The sequence below is a fragment of the Pongo abelii genome, chromosome X, assembly GCF_028885655.2.
Source record: "Pongo abelii isolate AG06213 chromosome X, NHGRI_mPonAbe1-v2.0_pri, whole genome shotgun sequence".
Taxonomy (NCBI): Eukaryota; Metazoa; Chordata; class Mammalia; order Primates; family Hominidae; genus Pongo; species Pongo abelii.
The window spans coordinates 44,118,340-44,139,623 of NC_072008.2; the positions used below are offsets into that span (position 1 = coordinate 44,118,340).

The window sequence follows — 21,284 nt, forward strand, 5'->3', positions numbered from 1 at the left end:
CAAGAAAATCTACATTTAAAAAAACAAAGAACCCAACAAAGGGTGTTAAGAACTGTTGATTGATATTCAACAAATCACATTATCACCACGGTAGATTTTCATTTTTAATTCATGTGTCTCTTTTTCTCCTAGACACATAGGGAAGGAAGGTGGAAAGACTTATAAAATAAAATTTGGTATTTTTAGTAGAGACGCGGTTTCGCCATGAAGGCCAGGCTGGTCTGGGACTCCTGACCTCAGGTGACCCGCCCGCCTCAGCCTCCCAAAGTGCAGGGATTACAGGCGTGAGCCACTGTGCCCGGCCAATATAAAATAAAATTTGAAGGTCAACCAAAACATTTATTTATAAATTAAGGAAAACTTTAACCCACATTATACCAAATTAAGCAACTGCTTAGTTCCCATTTTATTAAATGTTTCATGATTTATGGTCAGTTATTTGTCTCGATATTATCACTCACAAATAATATAAGGATGTCAAAATTGTTATATAAATCAAAATTGAGTGTTGCTAGTTTCTTCTGTCTTCTAAGGGGATGTTTTCTACCAGTGAGGAATAAGTTCCTGTGCTGCTTACTTCCACCCACAGGAGCAAGTGAAGATGACAGAGAAAAGACTGAAATTGAAAACCTCTGCCAGTTCTTCCATGGGACTCCTGGATGGGGCCCAGATTAGGTGACTGTTTGATTGTCAGAGAACACGAGTGACTTTGTGGACCAAGATGAAGATGCTGGAAAAACAGAGGAGCAGGGAGATGTGAAGAGAGTCTGAGGACCAGCAGCATGGTGGGAGACTGGAATCTGCAGAGAAATGTGACCAGTGAGAAATCCTCAGGGGATGCTTTGATCTAAGAAGTTATTAGAATGAATGTCCACATTCAGTTCTAATCTGTTTGTATTTCTGCAAATTTAAGAGCCTTCCCCTCCCCCCCAACCCCAAGCAAACTTCAGTCACGTTTGCTTTTCACACATGCTTATGGTGATCTGAGAAAAATCAGGGCAAAGAGGTGAGTGTGAACCTGGGTTGGCATAAGCAAAGAGAAGAAAAGAGTCACAGGCCATGAGATGTGAATGAACATAGGTATCATGGAAGCCAGAACCATGAGCCACAAATGATCACAGGAATGAGAAACCCAGTAAATTCACAGAAATCTTGGGGAGAACAATGAAGCTTCCTTGCAAAAGACAGGATCTGGGACTTGAACCACTTTGATGTCAATCTCCAAAGAAGAATAACTTTAGCTGATATATAGGCCACAATGATAAAATGTAAGAATATTCCATCAGGCGCATTGCAAATACTCTTTACAATGTGCAGTCTAGGGCAGCATTTTAAAAACTTTGCACAGGTTTTTATATAACATAAAAGACTTCCAGGTATTTAAATAGATATTTAATAAATAAAGCACAAATGTTTTTTCTCTATGGGTTTTGTTAAACATTTTACCACATGGACGATACCACTTCATCAATAACCTTCCTAAACAGGTTTAGAATTCCCACCTAATTCACCTTTGATAATAGTGAATGAATCTCAGAGTGGCTGAAATACCATTATAAAATACATTTGCATCATCCAGAGATATAGAAGATTCTCTGAGAGAATGATCTGGAATTTGTGTAAGGAAATATCATAGAGAAGTTTTCAAATCCTTCAAAGTCTGGCCTGATCTTACCTTTACATGGTGGATCAGACGCTCAACTTCATTCACTTTGTAGGTCTCCAATCCTAGCTCCTTGGCTAATCTCAATATACGATTCTGGGTTGGTCCAACATAGGATCCTCCAAGGTCCACATATTTAACCTTTTGGTTCTGTTTTCCCATAGGAAAAAATAAAAAAATTTGTAAAAAATGTATAAAATAACAAAAGACAGTCCTGAAATAAGCAAATCGACATTTCACAAGTTATAGATACAACTTAAGGGTATATCCACGAAAAACTAGATTTTGTTATCAACTCTACTTCATTCACGTGACTTAGTTATTAAATCAATCTTTAATTTAAAGCAAAATTTATTGAACACTGAATAGGCAAGAGCTTCTAAACCTCATCATTTACAATATACCATAACATGGCTTGGTTTTTAGTGCTTTGAATTTGTGAGCTGTGAATTGTTGACGAATCTCTTTACTCAGTACTTCAGGTGAATGTTGAGGGGCCTAATGCCAGAGAAAAAGCAAGAAAGAAAACGATCACTTCTTATGTGATTTGTTAATCCAGACATTTGAAAATAGCACTAGGGAATATTTGGTCATAATTTGGACTTTGAAATTGCTTTTATGTTTAATAGTATATTTACCTAGTTTTGAATTGGTTTCATTTCCAATGACTGAGGGGCGAACTTTCAACAAAAAATTAGTAGAAAAGTTTCCTATTTCTGAGTATGTCTACGAAAAACCAGGTTCCTACTAGTTAGAAACACTAGAAATGGTCCTTCTCTTCTGTTTTTGTTTATTTGCTTATTTTTTGTCTAGCTTTCCACTCACTTACCCCTCAAAAATGCAGTTTTCACAAGGCATCTTTGTTTTACTCACTAAAGTATTCCAAACGCCTATAGCAGTTGTCCAATAAATTTTCTCAAATAAATGAAAGAAGGATGTTTTTAAAAATTTAGCACCTAATTGTACTAAGCCAGCTTCTTTATGTAAAAGGCACTCTTATATGCTGTATTTTTCGAGGAATATGAAGATTTCAAGAACTGGGGGAGATAAGACGTACACAGACAAAACCTTGTAAAGCAACATATAATAATTGTCCTTGTGTGGAACAGGTAAGTGGTATTAACACAGAAGAAAGGCAAGTAGCTTTTGATTGGAGTAGGAAGGGATGAGATCCTGGAAGTGTGTGAAGATTTTGCCATACGACAAAGGTAAAAAGAGATATTTGAGGAACACAAAATGGCAAAAACAATGGCCAGTAGACAAGAAGGGTTAGACCAAGTTTGAAGGCTTGTGTGAAATCACAAATAACTAGGTTAGGTGGTGTATGTCATGGTCAATAACAGATAAGGCTTTCAGGCTTATCTGAGCCTCTGGCTCTCAAGACTGGTAAGGTGCCCTCTTATGCCTCCTATGGCACCACTCCAAGCTATCACCCACCCTCATTGTAGCATTTTCCTTGATAAGCTATAATTAGGCAATTACAACAGTCAGTGTCCCCCTGGGAGACTGTAAAGTCTGTGGAGCAAGGCCATTTTGGGGGGATTACTGTGCCTGATTCATAGTAGGTACTCAGTAGATATTTGTTGAGGACAAATTCAGTTACAAAGGAGATGACTCAAAGTAAAGAATGAGTACAGAGGGCTGGCAAGATGGTCGAATAGGAACAGCTCCAGTCTGCAGCTCCCAGTGAGATCAACACAGAAGGCGGGTGATTTCTGCGTTTCCAACTGAGGTACCCGGCTCATCTCATTGGGACTGGTTAGACAGTGAGTGCAGCCCATGGAGGGTGAGCCTAAGCAGGGTGGGATGTTGCCTCACCTGGGAAGTGCAAGGGGTTAGGGAACTCCCTCCCCTAGCCAAGGGAAGCTGTGAGGGACTGTGCCATGAGGAACAGTGCATTCTGGCCCAGATACTACGCTTTTCTCATGGTCTTCACAACCCGCAGACCAGGAGATTCCCTCAGTCCTATGCCACCAGGGCCCTGGGTTTCAAGCAAAAACTGGGCGGTCATTTGGGCAGACACCGAGCTAGCTGCAGGAGTTTTTTTTTTTTTTTTTTTCATATCCAATTGGTGCCTGGAACACCAGTGGGACAGAACCGTTCACTCCCCTGGAAAGCGGGCTGAAGCCAGGGAGCCAAGTGATCTAGCTCAGCAGATCCCACTGCTGCACATGTATCCCAGAACTTAGAGTATAATTTTAAAAAAAGAATGAGTACAAAATGTCAGATATATATCATTGATGAATCCTTCCAAAAGAAGAGCTGTGAGTCAGAATTTTATATGTCTTATCTCTCTGGAAATGAAAATACTCCATAGCTTCTATATCTATTATTCAGATCTTGAATGTATGGAAGTAGGGCATTTCCTTGCAGAGAAACTTGCTTTGCTTGACTCTGTGTTTAAATAGAAAATCATTAATTTTAGGCAACAGTGTCAGAATTGAAACAATTAACCAGCAATTAAAATAAGGGTATTTATAAATTGGTAAATAATTCTTTAAAAAAAATAAAAGCTGAAGCAAAAACAAGAAGGAAAATTAGGCAGGTAAAAGTTTAGTTTATGTGAATAAATAAAAACACATCCATGTTCATGGACTGTGAGAATTAATAATGTAAAATGTCCATACTACCCAAAGTGATCCATAGATTCAGTGCAATCCCCATCAAAATGCCAATGTTATTTTTCACAGAAACAGAAAAAACAATCCTTAAATTCATATGGAGCTACAGAAGACTACAACTAGCCAAAACAATCTTGAACAAAAAGAACAAAGGTGAAGGCGTTATACTACCCAACTTCAAAATATATTATGAAGCAATTTTAATCAAAACAGTACGGTACTGACATAAAAACAGACTCACCAACCAATAGAACAGGATAGAAAGCTCAAAAATAAACCCACATATTTACAATCAATTGAGTTTTGATGAAGATTCCAAGAACACACAATGGGGAAACGACAGTCTATTCAATAAATGGTGCAGGAAAAACTGAGTATCCACATGCAGAAGAATAAAAGTAGTCCCTTATCTTATACCATATGCAAACACCATATACAAATAATCAACTCTAAATAGATTAAAGACTTAAACACAAGACCTGAAACCGCAAAATTACTTGAAGAAAACAGGGGGAAAGCTCCATGACACTAGTCAGGGAAATGATTTTTTGGATATGGCCCTGAAAGATCAGGAAAAAAAGCAAAAACAGAAAATGGAATTGCATCAAACTACAAAGCTCCTGCACAGCAAAAGAACAATTAATAAAATGATAGTTTTCTTTACATATTTGCAAGCCATACATCTGATAAGAGGTTAATATCCAAATTATATAAGAAACTCAAACAACTCAATAGCAAGAGACAAATAACCAGATTTTTAAAAAATGGGCAAAGGAACTAACAGACACTTCTCAAAAGAAGACATGCAAATGGCCAACAGGTTCATGGAAAAAGTTCAGCACCACTAATCATTAGGGAAATCCAAATTAAAACCAAAATGAGATATCACCTCACACCTGTTAAAATGGCTTTTATCAAAAAGATGAAAAATAACCAGTGTTGTCAAGGATGAAGAGAAAAGGGAACTCTTGTACACTATTGGTGGGAATGTAAATCAGTACAGCTATTACAGAAAACAGTATGGAGGTTCCTCAGAAAACTAAAAATGGAAAACTAAAAATAGAACTGCCGCATAATTCAGCAATCCCATTTTTGGGAATATATCCAAAAGAATTGAAGTCAATATGTCAAAGAGATATCTGCACACCCATGTTCATTGCAGCATTATCTACAGTAGCCATGATATGAAATCAACCTAAGTGTCCATCAGTGGATAAATGGATGAGGAAGACGTGGTATATACACACACTGAAATACTATTCAGCCTTTAAAAATAAAGAAATGTCATTTGGGACAACATAGATGAATTTGGAGGACATTATGCTAAGTGAAATAAGCCAGACACAGAAAGACTTATAAGTGGAATCTAAAACACATTGAATTCATAGAAGTAGAGAGCAAAATGAACATTATCAGGGGCTGGGGGGTGAGAACTGAGGGAATGAGGAGTACAAAATTTTAGCTAGACAGGAAGGGTACAAAATTTTAGCTAGACAGGAAGAATAAGTTTTGAAATCCGTTACACAGTAACTGTAGTAATAATAGTGTATTGTGTATTTCAAAATAACAAACAGTAAATTTCAAATGTATCACCACAAAAAATGTCAAGAAAGTGAGGTGCTGAATATGTTAATTAGCTTGATTTAATCACTCCACATTGTATACATATGGTGAAAACATCACATTGTACTCCATAAATGTACTACAATTATGATTTGTTAAAATAAAATTTAAAAAATAAATTTAAAAATGGGAGAAAGTCTCTCCAAAAAAGTTTAGTTTGTATGATTAGAATGATTGTGTTGGTGTAAAGGAAGCATCGAAGTTAGGAGTGGAAAGTACAAATAATTATGTTATTTTTCTTCCTATTTCTCTCTCTGTCTCTCACACACACACACACACACACACACACACACACACAGAGGCACACACATATCTGTCCATTTCCCTCTTACTCGATCCTAACTCTACGAGGCCAAATATCATGAGATGAAAAGACAAAAAGGAACAGAAGAATTGAAAGGAAGGCAAACTGGGAGAGAGGCTGTGAAGAATGTTTCAGAGTTATTTTCACCCTCTTAGAGTCCAATGAAATTGAAGACTTTTGGGGAAAAAGACAAAAATTAAACCCCAAACTCAGCTTCAGTCCCATATTTGTCCACCGGATTCTTAATGCCTTACCCTAAGAGTGTAAGTCCTGCCTCCCACACGGTCCCGGGCTTCCAGAACAACCACATTCAGTCCAGAGTCATGCAGAAGTTTGGCTGCTGCCATACCTGGGAGAAAAGACAGTAAGACATCAGGATCAAATACAAGGATGGCAGACAAGCTCCTCATGCTAACAGCCAATGAGAAAAGTCCATGCTGGCTCACGTGCACAGCCTATTGTTACATTCAACTTACAAGTGGATACGGTTTGTCAATAGAGGCCCAGAGTCTGATGTTTCTGCAAACAACAAAAGGGATTTCATTTTTTGGTAAATTTCTCAAATCTTAAACACATCCTCTGCCACTATATCAAAATCTCTATTTTAATGACTAAATTGCATGTCTGATAACATAAATGAGAACACAAGGCCATGCTCAAGAAAAATATATGTGTCTCAGACACAGGACTAAGTCCAGTCACTGACTTCATTCTCAGGGTAAATATGAAAAACCGGTAAACTGAGGGACAGTGGGCCTTCAAAGCATGTGCCAGGAACTGGGATTTACTATTAAAGTTGGACTTTTAGAAGTTGACGTAAAGTTTCAAAATCAAGGAGGTAAAATTCGACCCCTTATGCATCTGGATTTCCTGATATGACCCATCACTGAAGAATGAAATAATTCCATTCATGACTAATTTAACTATTAATTTAGTCAAAAATACTTAGTGAATGCCTACTACATTCTCACCACCGTGAATTTAGCTCTTAAAAAGACCCACAGCTTTACTGAGGTAAATGTACATGCAATAAACTTTACCCATTGTGATGGTTAATTTTAGGTGTCAACTTGACTGGATTTTGGGATACCTAGATGGCAGGTGAAGCATTGTTTCTGGGTGTCCCTGTGAGGGTGTTTCCAGAAGAAACTGGTGTGGGAGTTGGCAGACTGGGAGAGGAAAACCTGCTCTCAGTGTGGGTGGGCACCATCCAATCCAATCGGCTGGGGCCCTGCAGGGACAAACGGGTGAAAGAAGAGGGGACTCTCTCTGTCTCTGCCCTCACTCTCCCTTCCAGAGCGGGATGCTTGTTCTCCTCCTGCCTTTGGACATCAGACTCCAGGTTTTGGACTCTGGGACTTGCACCAGTGACCTCCAGTGGGCTCTCGGGCTTTTGGCCTCGGACTGGGAGCTGCACCATTAGCTTCCCTGGTTCTGAGGCTTCCAGACTAAGCCAGCTTCTCTGATGCTCCAGCTCACAGTCAGCCTATCATGGAGCTTCTCTATCTGTGTGATGGTGGGAGCCAATTCCCCCAGTAAATGTATTCTTCCATGTATCCTATTGGTTCTGTCTTTCTGGAGAACCCTGACTGATACATCCATTAATGCAGAGTTCAATACGTTTTGACAAAGGACAAAGCATAGTGTGGAGTACATGTATAAAGTTTGGGGTACTAATCCATCCTGGATGTAGTTTTTGACCTCAAAGCTCTTAAAATCCTGTATTTTTTTAAAAGCACTCTTACAGAATTTAGCAAATTTTCTCAGAGAACAGAAACCTGGTGCTCTTCCCATGATGAGTGGGCTGAATGTGCTCAGTTCCAATTACCTTCCTCATTTGCTTTGTGAGACCACATATTAAGGCCACGCCAAGATGCTCTCATGCCTTACAACATAAATAAAACCGCTTCTATCTTGTCTTTCAAAAATAATAGTTCTGTGACTTTTAGACCCCACTACTGCAAAATTAAAAAGATTCCTATAAAATAGCTAATACTCATATTATACTGGGTTCTAAGTGTTTTAATAAATTAATTCAATGAACTTCTACGACCCCATGAGATAAGTACTGTTGACATTCCCATTTTATGACGAAGAAAATCGAAGCCCAAAGAGATGTCCAAGGTCGCATAAGGAGTAGGTGACAAAGCCAGTTTAACTGCAGCATCTGTATTCACAGCCATTATACAACACTGTCTTCCCCAGACCCCCATGGCCATCCTCTTCATTGGTGGCATCTTCCAATTTTTGCTACAGAGAGAAATTACACTTCAAAAGATATTTCTCACTTTTTTGGATCCACTTGTTTTTAAGACACACTTATATGTTGTGGTTTATAAGAATCCATGTAACATAAAATATGAGCCCACATTAAAAACCATAATGAAAAGCCAAGGCTTTAGTCACCGTCTATCAGTGATCTTAAAGGAGGAATTCCCATTTTTTAGAGAGGCTGATTTGACATTTCATTATCTGAGTTAATCCATCTTCCCATCCCTGTCACTGGGGGCAGAGCCAATGCTTCCAGTTGCTGATGGGATAACAGTTCCAAAGTCCATGAACCCCATACAGTGCACACAAGCATTGCACAACCCTGATTTAGGAATACAGGGCACAGGATTTATAACCCCAGTTTCCTAATTTTACCTCCATAAGGAAAAAAAAACCACTTCTATTTAAATTCAAAATTGTAAACAATTCAATGACATTTTTCTTATCAAGCATCAATTCAACAAATGAAATAACATGCAGCCATAGTAACAGCTGTTATCACTGAATTTCGATAAACCGCTTGAGCATGCTGAGGCTTAAACAAAAGGGTTCAGAAGGAAATACAATGTTACTTGTATACACCAGCATTTTATATTCCACAAAAGGTACTGTCTTTTAGTAAATGCATTTACCCAATAATATCTGATGTTAAATATAAAGTTATTAAAACAAACAAAGGACTTATCAAATCATTGAACAGAGTTCTCTAAGCTCATGTACCTTAAACAATTATAAACAGAAAATTACAAAAATATCTTTAAAAAGGGCAACACAAAAATATGTTGCTGGAAGTAACTTACAATTTAGCTCACTAATGTTCATAGGGGGTAGTCAAGAGGCTTGTTGGAAATCAATTGACAGAAATTGATCTGAAAAAAAATTGGTCCAAATATCAGTGGCTTAGGGAAGTCACTGCAATTTAGAAGGAGGGAATTTTAGGGTACATAGGAAACTGAGTTGGAGTCTGGTCAAGAGGTGATTAAGATTGTTTAGAAGAGGTAGCTCAAAAGCCTCCCTCGATGACTGATAAAAGGACTAATGGTTTGACTGCTCAAGGACTAAGCAAACAATGAACTCTACAGAGCATCCCTCACCTAAAGACAGTTATTTCCCAAGAGTTCTTTTCTATGTTGGTTGTTTGGAACTTTTAATACATTTTGCCATAGAAACAAAAATATGAGAGATGATATACCCTCTGGGAAATATGAAAATTTTTGAGTGCAATACTATTGCAAAAAAAAAATCATACAGTAGCAGAAATGCATTTGCCCTAAAAACATTAGACAATGTAATCGCCACTGTTTAAACACTTATGCAATAATCTCCTGATATAATGCAATTAACAATTTGTTTGTTAAAAATGAAAATACCGGCCAGTCACGGTGGCTTACGTCTGTAATCCTAGCACCTTGGGAAGCCGAGGCAGGCAGATCACCTGAGATCAGGAGTTCAAGACCAGCCTGGCTAACATGGGGAAACCCCGTCTCTACTAAAAATACGAAAATTACCCGGGTGTGGTGGCGGGCACCGGTAATCCCAACTACTCGGTAGGCTGAGGCAGGGAGAATTACTTGAATCTGGGAGGCGGAGGTTGCAGTGAGACAAGACCGTGCCACTGCACTCCAGCCTGGGTGACAGAGTGAGATTCTGTCTTAAAAAAATAAAATAAAATAAAATACCCAGAGTAATAACAGCCACCATCATAACACATGAAGCACTTTGGTCTGGGTGAAGCGCTTTACACAAAAAGCTCAACTGATCCTTACCACAGTGCTGAGGAATATTATTATCCTCATTTTAAAAAGAAAAAATGGCAACTTAGAGACATTCAGTGACTTAACCGTAGGTTACACAATTAGTAAGTGGCAGAGTCAGAGTTCAACCCAAAACCTGAACTCTTAGCCACTACCCTTGGACAAAAAACAAAAAATTAAAAACACAGTAAGTAACTCTACATATACACTGATTGATATAAAGTGTCTTAAAACATTCTACTATCTGACTAAATATAAGAATCTTAAATACCAGCTTTTCTCTTAGATATTTAACCTTTGCAAACAATTTAGGAGCAAGCTTATCATCACTTCATCTTTTTAAAAAGCTAATGACACTTGAATTTAACATGCAGTATCAACTATAATCTCACAAACAAATGGTAATTTGGCACTTTCAGAAGCAGTCCCTATGTCCCCATGACAGGCCCTTGGATGAATAATCATAGCACAGCACACACAAATAATGGCAGACTAATATTTAATGTTATGAAATTATAAAAATATTGCATCTCTTTTCTGAGAAGTTTACTTGGAAAAGGTTTCGTAAAAGTGATGACAATCTCAATTATGAGTAGATACCCAAATTATTTTAGATACTTAGAAATCAGTGATGTACAACATGATTAGCATTTTGCACTTTTAGTTTTTTGCCAAGAAAATGGCCCAAGTTAGATGCTGTAGGAGACTGGGAAATACACAGTGGCAGTAACACAGAAGTGCCCTCTTTACAGTGTCTTAAGGGCAGTTAGAGGAGCCAGAATACAAAGGGAAGGGTAAAATCAAAATCACCACCTGCCTCATGCTTGGCTTTGTCAATCTGTTTCACACTCTTCATATCAAAATTTGATATTTAACAAAACTTTTTTAAAAAATTAAAATGCAAAGTTAATAGTCTTGAAAATACTACATAAAGACTCTTTCCCAGTTTAAAGTTATGAAAAGAGAGAGAGGGAATCATGTTAACTAAAATTGACAATGAAATTCACTGTACCTCAAAGAATCCCTATTGTAATCCTGGTAAACTATATAGGCATTCCCTTGGGACTGTTTTTTTTTTTTTACGTTGTTGTTGTCATTTTTGTTTGTTTGTTTTTGTTTTGTTTTGTTGAGACGAAGTCTCACTCTGTCACCCAGGCTGGAGTGCAGTGGCGCAATCTCGGCTCACTGCAACCTCTGCCTCTTGAGTTCAAGTGATTCTCCTGCCTCAGCCTCCCCAAGTAGCTGGGATTACACGCAAGCACCACTACACCCGGCTAAGTTTTGTACTTTTTGTAGAGATGGGGTTTCACCATGTTGGCCAGCCTGGTCTCGAACACCTGACCTCAGATGATCTGCCTGCCTCGGCCTCCCAAAGTGCTGGGATTATAAAAGCCAAGAATATGCAAACATCCCTCATCATCTCTATCACTCTGACAAAGCAATGGTTTTATGAGAAAATTCTAAAAACTACCAAGTCTCCTTCTCATCAAATAACTGGAATTCTTTGATTTCTCTGAAGAGAATGCTTTCTAGTTATTTAACACAAATACACACCAAAAAGATCTGAGGTAAGGAGATAAATATCACCAATTTGACATCAAATTCGTAAAAGAAAAGTGGTTTTTGTAGGTAGAATTTAGAAGTTAATTGTTGAACTTTTCAACACAGAGTAGCAAGGAGACCCTGAACAGTAAAGCCATCACTGAAAACAGCTAACATTTTGAGCATTGACTGTGTGCCAGCTGCTATTCTATGTGTTTTAAGAACTTATTTATCCTCCCAATAACTATGAGGCAGGCAGATGTATAAAATGAAGCATAGAGAGGCCAAGTAACGTGCACAAGGGTCACACAGCTAGCAAGTAGCAGAGCCAGTATTCAAATTCAGGCAATCTGACTCCAGATAACAAGCACGCCAGCAGCCTTCGTCATACTTCACAGTGAAACATTGCAAATCTTCCCTTTAACATCACGGATCATACAAGCATCAGGGCCACTGCTAGCACATTCATGCATGCCTTTGTGTAAATGGCAAGAAGGCACACACTCCTGGCTAGTAAATTTCCAAAATATGTCCTTCCTTCAGGCGAATGCAGCTCACAAGGTGCATGCAAATGGCTTGGCTGGCAGAGTGGGGGACTGCATTACAACCCCCTTCTACTTCATCAGCCGAATGCCCTTGGGCAGGGCACCACCTGAACAGCTTATGCTGTGGCCCTGAAGCTCAGAAAACTTTTATTTCCTGAACAATAAGAATTTAATTGTCTGTTCTTTGTCTCCTCAATGCTAGTACACAGTTGGCACTTAAGTGTTTGTTGAATGAATTTATTTAATACCCTTCTACAGGGATGACATTTGATTACTGAGTCAATAAATAAATAAATGGCTGTAGTGATCAGTGTCTGTATAAGTATTTTAAATACAGTATAAGAAACTAAAATACTTAAGACATACTGAAACTGAAACATACCATCCAGAAATGGTAACATAAACTTTTGACTTTTTCAAAGGGAAAGAAAGACAGCCAGCCAACAGTAATAACCACCTTACATTTGTACAGCATTGCACAGTTTCCAGCACTCACACGCATTCAATCCTTAACAATAATGCCGTGAATCTGGCATCGTTACTCCTATTTTTCGGATTAGTAAAAGGAGGTTCGAAGAGATTCAAGGGCTTGCTCACAGTTATACACCTAGCAATGGCAGAGCTAGGTCTGAAATCTGGTTCTGTTTCTTTGTCTTAATGTGTGTTGCCTCAGCCTTATTACCTCCTATAACATACAGAGATCCAGGTTGCTAAAACAAAATTCTTGAAACATGCAGAGTTTTAAAATCAGAATTTTTAAATTAACTTTCTTGGAAAGAATATGTTGATAAAAATCACCTAGAGTCTATCAATGTCCAAAGCCTTGGGACTGTATCATTAGAGGAATATTTGCAGGCATGTGGAACAATGCAGCATTCTCCAGGGCAGCTCCACTGAACTACATATTAGGAGGTGTTTTGGCCAAACAGTTCCTCCTCTTTAAGTTCAAACTGGCTTGTCTTCCTGAGAATGCACCAGTCACAATTTTGGGGAAAATCTAAACAACACATGACATAAACCAAATATTGCAATGTGTACCATCATTTTGATCATTGAGAAGCAATGTTTAGAATGATGTTATTCACGTCTTGTCCCACAAAATGAAAAAAAAAAAATAGACTCCAAGCCTTCTCAGAAACATGGTAACCTTTGCTCTCTTTCCTCTAGGACAATCAAAATATATAACAAAAAAAAAATGGTAATAGCTTGTAAAATAATGGAGACCTTTACTGAAGCCTCAGGCCGTGGGATGATTTATGCTCTTGAAAAAGATAAAAAACATCAAGCTTTCATAAGTTGCCATAGAAACCTTTCTCCAGATGCAGCCGCTTTGAGATACTAGAATGAGATTGCCTTCCAAGGTCTTTCAGAATATGTCTAAAACCATAAAAATTGTCTCTTCATCACAGTTTATATGCAAATGATTGCATTTTCTAAAATGTCAGCAATCATAATGAGTCTTGTTTAATAACCAAGCTTTTGTCTCTACCCTTTGTTGTTTGAAAGGAGTTGACTATCTTTTATGTATTGTAATCGTGGAAGACAAAATTTGTTTTTGCTTTATCTCAACATAGTCTCCCATGAATAAAGGAATCAAACCCAGAAATTACAGCTTTGTCTTTCTCGGGTTTGTGTGCTATATTATTCATTATAAAAACTGTTAAATAAAACTAAACTTTTAATTTACCTGCCTCAAATCCTTCTGGGAATTAGAGGACGTGTGTATGAATAAATAAACATACTCTCTTTCAAGAAAATTTTTTTAAGTATAGAAGATAATCGTATGATGCCATGATCATTTCCTTTTTTATTTTTAATTTTTATGGGTACATAGTAGGTGGGTATATTTATGGGGCACATGAAATATTCTGGCACAGGCATACAATGTGTAATAATCACATCGAGGTAAATGGGGTATCCATTTCCTTAAGCAATTGTACTCCCTCAGTTATTCTAAAATGCCATGATCATTTCTTTGATGGGGATCTGAGGATGAAATATTTTACTACTATGATAGTAGCCCTCCTACAGATTACCAACACAATTTTTAGAATCACAAACATCTTTAAGGAAGAATATAAAACTGAAGAGCTGCCATTTCTGCTTTTGGTCACCCCCTCCCTAGATCCCATTTTGTGATGGGTGTTACAAATGTCATGAAGAGGGTTAGAGGTCTGCTATAGAGTACGCTGACTACCTCTCCAGGAAAACATCCCCTTTCACCAAAAAGGAGAAGGCAGATTAGGAAATCTAGAAAAAGAGGACAAAATTTGGGAGTTGCCAAGGAAAAGAAATCTGAGTGTGATGTAATCAGCGATTGGAAGAAATAAAATTACAAAGGAGTCATTCAGTGATGCCAAAGCCTGGCCCTGCTTCCATCTTCTAGGAGCCTAGTGAGTCGGCCCCAACAAGAACCTGTGAAACAAAGACCAAGGTAGGCAGCAGTGTGCAAGGACCAGAACCGAATGAAAACACCACCTGGTCAAGAAGAAGGCGGGACTTTGCCCTTCAGTAGAAAAAGCTTTATGCCCAAAAGGCCACCTCCTGGCTGCATAACCTCAGGCAAGAGTCCTCACCTTTCCGGGACTCACTTTCCCCATCTATAAAATAAGGTGATTAAATTAGGCCCCTTCCAGTCTGCGATCAACCTAAATGAGACAGGGTGGCAATGTCACATAAACTGAGATTTCATTACAGAGGTAGTATCTTTATGACCCCAAAGCATCTAGCCCAAAGTCTGCCCTGTGGAGCTTAAAATTTGGGTGTCATCAATAGATGTGAATAAAAATATGTGATTTTTTTGTGTTCATATATGATAAGGAAATGCTGATTTAAACAAAGCTGTTTAGGGACAGATGTGCTAAGATAATTAGGGATGAAATGTCATGATGTCTGTAACTTACTTTGAAATGCATCAAAAATCAAGACAGATTGATAGATGGAGAGAGGGATAAATAGTTGGATATACTGGAATAAAGCAAATATAGAAAAAACATTAATTGTGGAGTCTAGTTGGTTGGTATATGAGTGTTGACTGTACAATTCTTTGAAAAATTTCATAATAAGAAAATTCTGGAAAAAAGTTAAACTGGTTTCTATTCCACTGGACTTGTTCAGCGCCCCAAGTTAATGTATCACATAATTCCATAAAGATACTATATACCATTTATATAATTTCTTAGTCTTTAATAACTTATTGGGCAACAGGGGACAAAAGTGATTCTCTTGAGGGCAGAAAGTTCTCCTTATATTTTTTCAAAAACATACCTAAAGCAACTGGTCAATTTGGTCAACGTGGCTAAAACTGGTGGTGGGTTCCTTAGACTGATATCCAAAACATGATGTGCCTCTAGAAAAGAACAAGGCCTAACAGAAGAAGCACCATGAAGGCAAAGAAGAGGGTAACTACAGGTATTTGGAAAGGGAGCTTCCTGGGGAGGTCAGAAGTGCATTTGGTACAGCCAAGTTACAGAAAAGTAGAAAATGATGGGCCAGGCATGGTGGCTCACGCCTGTAATCCCAGCACTTTGGGAGGCCGAGGCGGGCGGATCACGATGTGAAACCCCATCTCTACTAAAAATACAAAAAATTAGCCGGGTGTGGTGGCAAGCTCCTGTGGTCCCAGCTGCTCGGGAGGCTGAGGCAGGAGAATGGCGTGAACCCGGGAGGCGGGGGTTGCAATGAGCCGAGATCGCGCCACTGCACTCCAGCCTGAGCGACAGAGCGAGACTCCGTCTCAAAAAAAAAAAAAAAAAAAAAAAAGGAAAACGATGAAATGAGAAGGAAAAGGACAGGGAAAGTTCCCCTTTTTTTTCCTGGCCATGCAGTCTGGCAGGATCACCCAGGCAGGGGTACACCAAAGATAGGCCTGGGGGCAATGCCCTCAGCTAGAGCAAGGAGGAAGGGAAAGTGTGCTGCCACATCTGAGGAGCTGAAGGATGGCCAGATGAGTAAATTTGGGTAGCATGGTGTTGTGAACTGAATTGAGTATGCCTCAAAATTTATATGTTGAAATTCCAACCCCCTAGAACCTCAGAATGTGACCTTATATGGAGATAGTCTTTACAGAGGTAATCAAGTTAAAATGAGGTCAGTACTGTGGGCCCTAGACCAATCTCACTGGTGTCCTTGTAAAAGGAGGAAATTTGGAAACAGAGACATGCACATAGGGAGAACTCCATGCAAAGATGAAGGCAGAGATAGAGTGATGCCTCTATAAGCCAAGGGGCACTAAAGATCGCCAGCAAACCACCAGACACTGAGGGAGAGGCATGGCACAGATTCTCCCTCACAGCCCCTAGAAGGAACCACCTCTGCAAACACTTTGATCTTGGGCTTCCAGCCTCCAGAACCATATGACAATACATTTCTGTTGTCATAAGCCACCCAGGGTGTGGAATTTTGTCACAGCAGCCCTAGCCAACTAATATACACGGGAAATGTTATCTTCTGTACTAACTTAACTAACTTCATTGTTAATTAAACTTATTTGGGGATAATATGGTGATGAAAACCCTGGGTAGCCACTCCAGACTGGTTTTTCTTATGTTGTCAGTAGTGCTGAGAAGTTGGGAGAGGGTAAGAGAGCAGAGAGGGAGTTCCTAGCAGAAGCACTATTTCGAGTGACCTGTTGGAACTGGGGAATGGGGCATTAGCCCAAACAGATGTTAAGTAAGCAGCTGGGTGAGCCTCATAGTGGCAAAGCTTAGTAATCTGAGTTCTAACCCAAATGCCCATCAATGATAGATTGGATAAAGAACATGTGGCACATATACACCATGGAATACTATGCAGCCATAAAAACAATGAGTTAATGTCCTTTGCAGGAACATGAATGAAGCTGAAAGCCATCACTGTCAGCAAACTAACACAGGAACAGAAAAACAAACACCACATGTTCTCATTCATAAGTGGGAGTTGAACAATGAGAACACATGGACACAGGGAGGGAAACATCACACGCCGGGGCCTGTAAGGGGGTGGGGGAAATGCGAGGGAGAGCTTCAGGACAAATAGCTAATGCATGCAAGGCTTAAAACCTAGATGACGGGTTGATGGATGCAGCAAGCCGCCATGGCACATGTATACCTATGTAACAAACCTGCATGTTCTGCACATGTATCCCAGAACTTAAAGTAAAATAAAATAAAATCTAAGTTCCAGCTTTGGAGCTGTAAGCAACACAATAAAGGAGAGGCCTTTCTCCATTCAACACAGAGCAGTAAATAATAATGAGGGGATGTGAATAATCTAGAACTTAAGTGAGAAATAAAGCTTCCTGAACTTCGCATCAAAAAATTAGCCATTGCCAAGATTATACAAATCCTATGCTTCATACAAATTCTGTAGCATTTTTAAAGTGTACAATGTTTAAGTCTCATTAAACTCTACTTTAAAATTCAATGACTGTCAATGACATTTATGTAACTATTCAACTCACCGAGACATTTTCTGGCTTCGGAGCCTCATTGTCTTTCTCAGTGTCAAGGAAAAGTTTTGGCACGCCCAGGCACAAGAAGTTCCATCCTGCCAGCTCAGATGCTCCAGGTCTCTGGGCACCCAGACCAGGTAGGATGAAAGATGGTGGCAGGTCAAGACTGTGAACTTGACCAGAATAGGTTATTCAGAAACATGTGTGTGGGAAAATCCTTTCCTTAAGACCTTAATAGCAACTTTCAAACAGAAGTCACAAGTGGTAGAAGAAGCAGTTCTGGCATTAAAAACATTGGCTTCAATAATCACAAGCCAAGCAGATTCTTCTTCTTTTCTTAAAGCCTAACCCGAAAGACTCATATTAAAACTGTACAGTCCCATCCTAACAGTGTATAGACTTTGACCCACATAGGAGGGCACAGACTCATGCTCAGTGTCTAGCATATAAGTCTGTGTGTGTGTGTGGGTATGTGTGTATGTGCACTGAAGCTGTGAGCAACATACATAACCAGGGGCATTATCCAGGGCTAAAGGTATCATTGAAACCGCAATGCACAAGCTACAACTGCTTCTTCATCTGTCACTGGGGATTGAGTGGCACCTTTCCTGCTAAAATAGAGAGACAACATAAAGGTATTACAATACATAACTGTAGTTAGAGAACAAAAACAAGGATTCTTGGAAGTCATAACACAACAACCAGAATCCTAGAGAATTTTATTTTATTGACTCAATTAGAATGGGCCTTGCATACAGAATTTGAAACAGATAAACAAATGCAATGAAAAAAGGCAAAGGTATGGCTCTCTTGGCAAACACCATTAAGGCAAGTGACCTGTGGGAAGGAGCAGGAAGGGATAGGGGAACAGGTGTGTTTTCTTAGAAGCTGCTTTCACAAGCAGATGGCCTCTGTCCCAGTGCTTTGGAGCTAATTCTCCCTGCTTTAGTCTACAGTCGGTGTCTCTGGCAGCAGCCTAAATCTAAAGAGACAAAACATGTCTTCCATCACCACGGAGAAACAGCAGCTCCCCCCAGCATTCAGGAATTTGCCCTTGAAAAAGCAAAAATAAAAAATAAATATAAAACAAAAAAACCCTCAAAACTCTACATGATATTTTAAGCAGCGTTCAACTTTTTTTTTCTTTGGCGATGGAGTCTTGCTCTGTCTCCCAGGCTGGAGTACAGTTACACCATCTCAGCTCACTGCAATCTCTGTCTCCTGGGTTCAAGCGATTCTCCTGCCTCAGCCTCCTGAGTAGCTGAGATTACAGGGACATGCCACCATGACCGGCTAATTGTTGTATTTTTAGTAGAGACACGGTTTCACCACGTTGGCCAGGCTGATCTCGAACTCCTGACCTCTGGCGATCCGCCTGCCTTGGCCTCCCAAAGTGCTGGGATTATAGGCATGAGCCACCACACCTGGCCCCTCAACGATTTTAATTCTGATAAAAGACGATGCTGAAATCCTAGTGTTTTAAAAATTCAATTATAGTGGATTTTACCTTCTGCTTATATCTATAGTTGACGCTTGAACAACACAAGGGTTAGGGACACCAACCACCTGTACAGTCAAAAATCCATGTATAACTTTTGGTTCTCCCAAAACTCAATTACTGATAGCCTACTGTTAGCCTTACTGATAACATAGACAGTCCATTAACACATACTTTGTATGATTTATGTATTATATACTGCATTCTTACAATAAAGTAAGCTAGAGAAAAGAAAATGTTACTAAGGAAATCACAGGGAAGCGAAAATATATTTACTATTCATTAAGTGGAAGGGGATCATCAAAAAGACTTCATCATTGTTGTCTTCATGTTGAGTAGGTTGAGGAGGAGGAAGAAGAGGAGGAGCTGGCCTTGCTGCCCCAAGGGTGACAGAGACAGAGAAAATCCACAAATAAGTGGACCCAAGCAGTTCAAGCCTGTATTGTTCAAGGGTCAACTGTACTTTCACATTATTTTCTCTTGTTCCATTTAACTACAATTTAGATTTTTTTTTTCATTTAAGGTAAAAGCATTGGATCCAGGGCCTTTCTACACTGCTAGCATCCCATCACAAACACCATTGACTAGAAAGCCTCCTCCAGCCCCTCAACACAAACTACCTATTCTTTAAATATATACATATATATATATATATACATATATATATATGGAGAGAGAGAGAGAGAGAGAGATGGAGTTTCGCTCTTGTTGCCCATGCTGGAGTGCAATGGCACAATCTCAGCTCACCACAACCTCTACCTCCTGGGTTCAAGCCATTCTCCTGTCTCAGCCTCCCGAGTAGCTGGAATTACAGGTGTGCACCACCACGCCCGGCTAATTTTGTATTTTTAGTAGAGACAGGGTTTCTTCATGTTGGTCAGGCTGGTCTCGAACTCTCGACCTCAGGTGATCTGCCCACCTCAACCTCCCAAAGTGCTGGGATGACAGGCATGAGCCACTGCTCCTGGCCACAAACTACCTATTCTGTGATCATCTCCACATAAAATTAAATCTTGCAGCAAGGCTAACATCCCCAAAGCACTTTCCTGGAGTCCTGCGGTCCATCCACCCTGGCCTCTGCCTTCCTGAGAAAGGAAAGACCCTGCCAATATGGCTGCAAAGAATTTCCTCCCCAATTTCTTGCTGCTCTGAAAACAACTTCCATCTCCCACCTCCCGAGTGCTAGCCCCTGGAAGTTACGTTGCCTGGACTTCTCTCAGAGTCAGAGATATTGAGGTTCTGGCAAGATTTCGTCTTCATTTTTCATTCTAAGTTAGGACTTGGAAACCCAAAAGTCCCAGGGAGCTGAGTAGAGTAGTAGGTAAAGTGTGAGATGGGCAAGTGTAAAACAATAGCCAAGAGCAAGGGCTTTGGAGAGCTGAATAAAAACACTAAAATCAAATTTTAAAACACTGGCGAGCCAGCCCCAACTTGTGAGAGATTTGGTCCATGGGCTACCAATTTAGAACCTCTGATCTAAGCTACCATCTAGGCCTCATTCCATTAATAGGAATGTGGCTTCAGCAAAGGACAGACACCATTTTCCTGAGCCCTCACAGATTCAAGTCAGCTGCCTGCATGGCTCCAAAGATGGAGGCTCTTCCTATTCCCCAACAGGGCTTTCTGTCAACCCACTGAGGAAATTCCTCCTTCCTGTATATGAAGCATATTTACAATGTAGGGCTCATTGACAAACCTGAATCAATACATGATCAAATCCTACTCACTTTCCCAGGTTTCCTTCTGCCTTATCACTTGGGCCCAGTCATTGGGCTAGGAGCTCAAACCTAAATCCTGGGCTTCATGCTTCAGTCTTTCAGGTTCCGTACCCCATCTTACCCATAATACCCTGCAATATCTAGCAAGAACTGCCCTCTGCCAATCTCTCTAGCCTTCTTTCCTTCTGCTCCACATCCTATACTCTGGCAACACTGAACTCCTTTCTCCTCATTGTGGTTCTTCTCACACTCTGCGCTGTTAAGTGTTTCCATGCCTTCGTTCTGCTGAGATTTCATGTAATTCCATCTCATCC

At 39.6% G+C, this 21,284-nt stretch overlaps 1 protein-coding gene across 1 annotated transcript in view; it reads right to left on the reverse strand.

Moving 5' to 3' along the window:
* MAOB (monoamine oxidase B) overlaps positions 1-21,284 on the reverse strand; it is a 121,919-nt gene that overhangs the window by 76,734 nt on the left and 23,901 nt on the right. Inside the window, 2 exon segments of the mRNA NM_001131423.1 lie at positions 1,676-1,813; positions 6,466-6,560. Of these exon segments, the coding sequence (NP_001124895.1) occupies positions 1,676-1,813; positions 6,466-6,560 (233 nt within the window).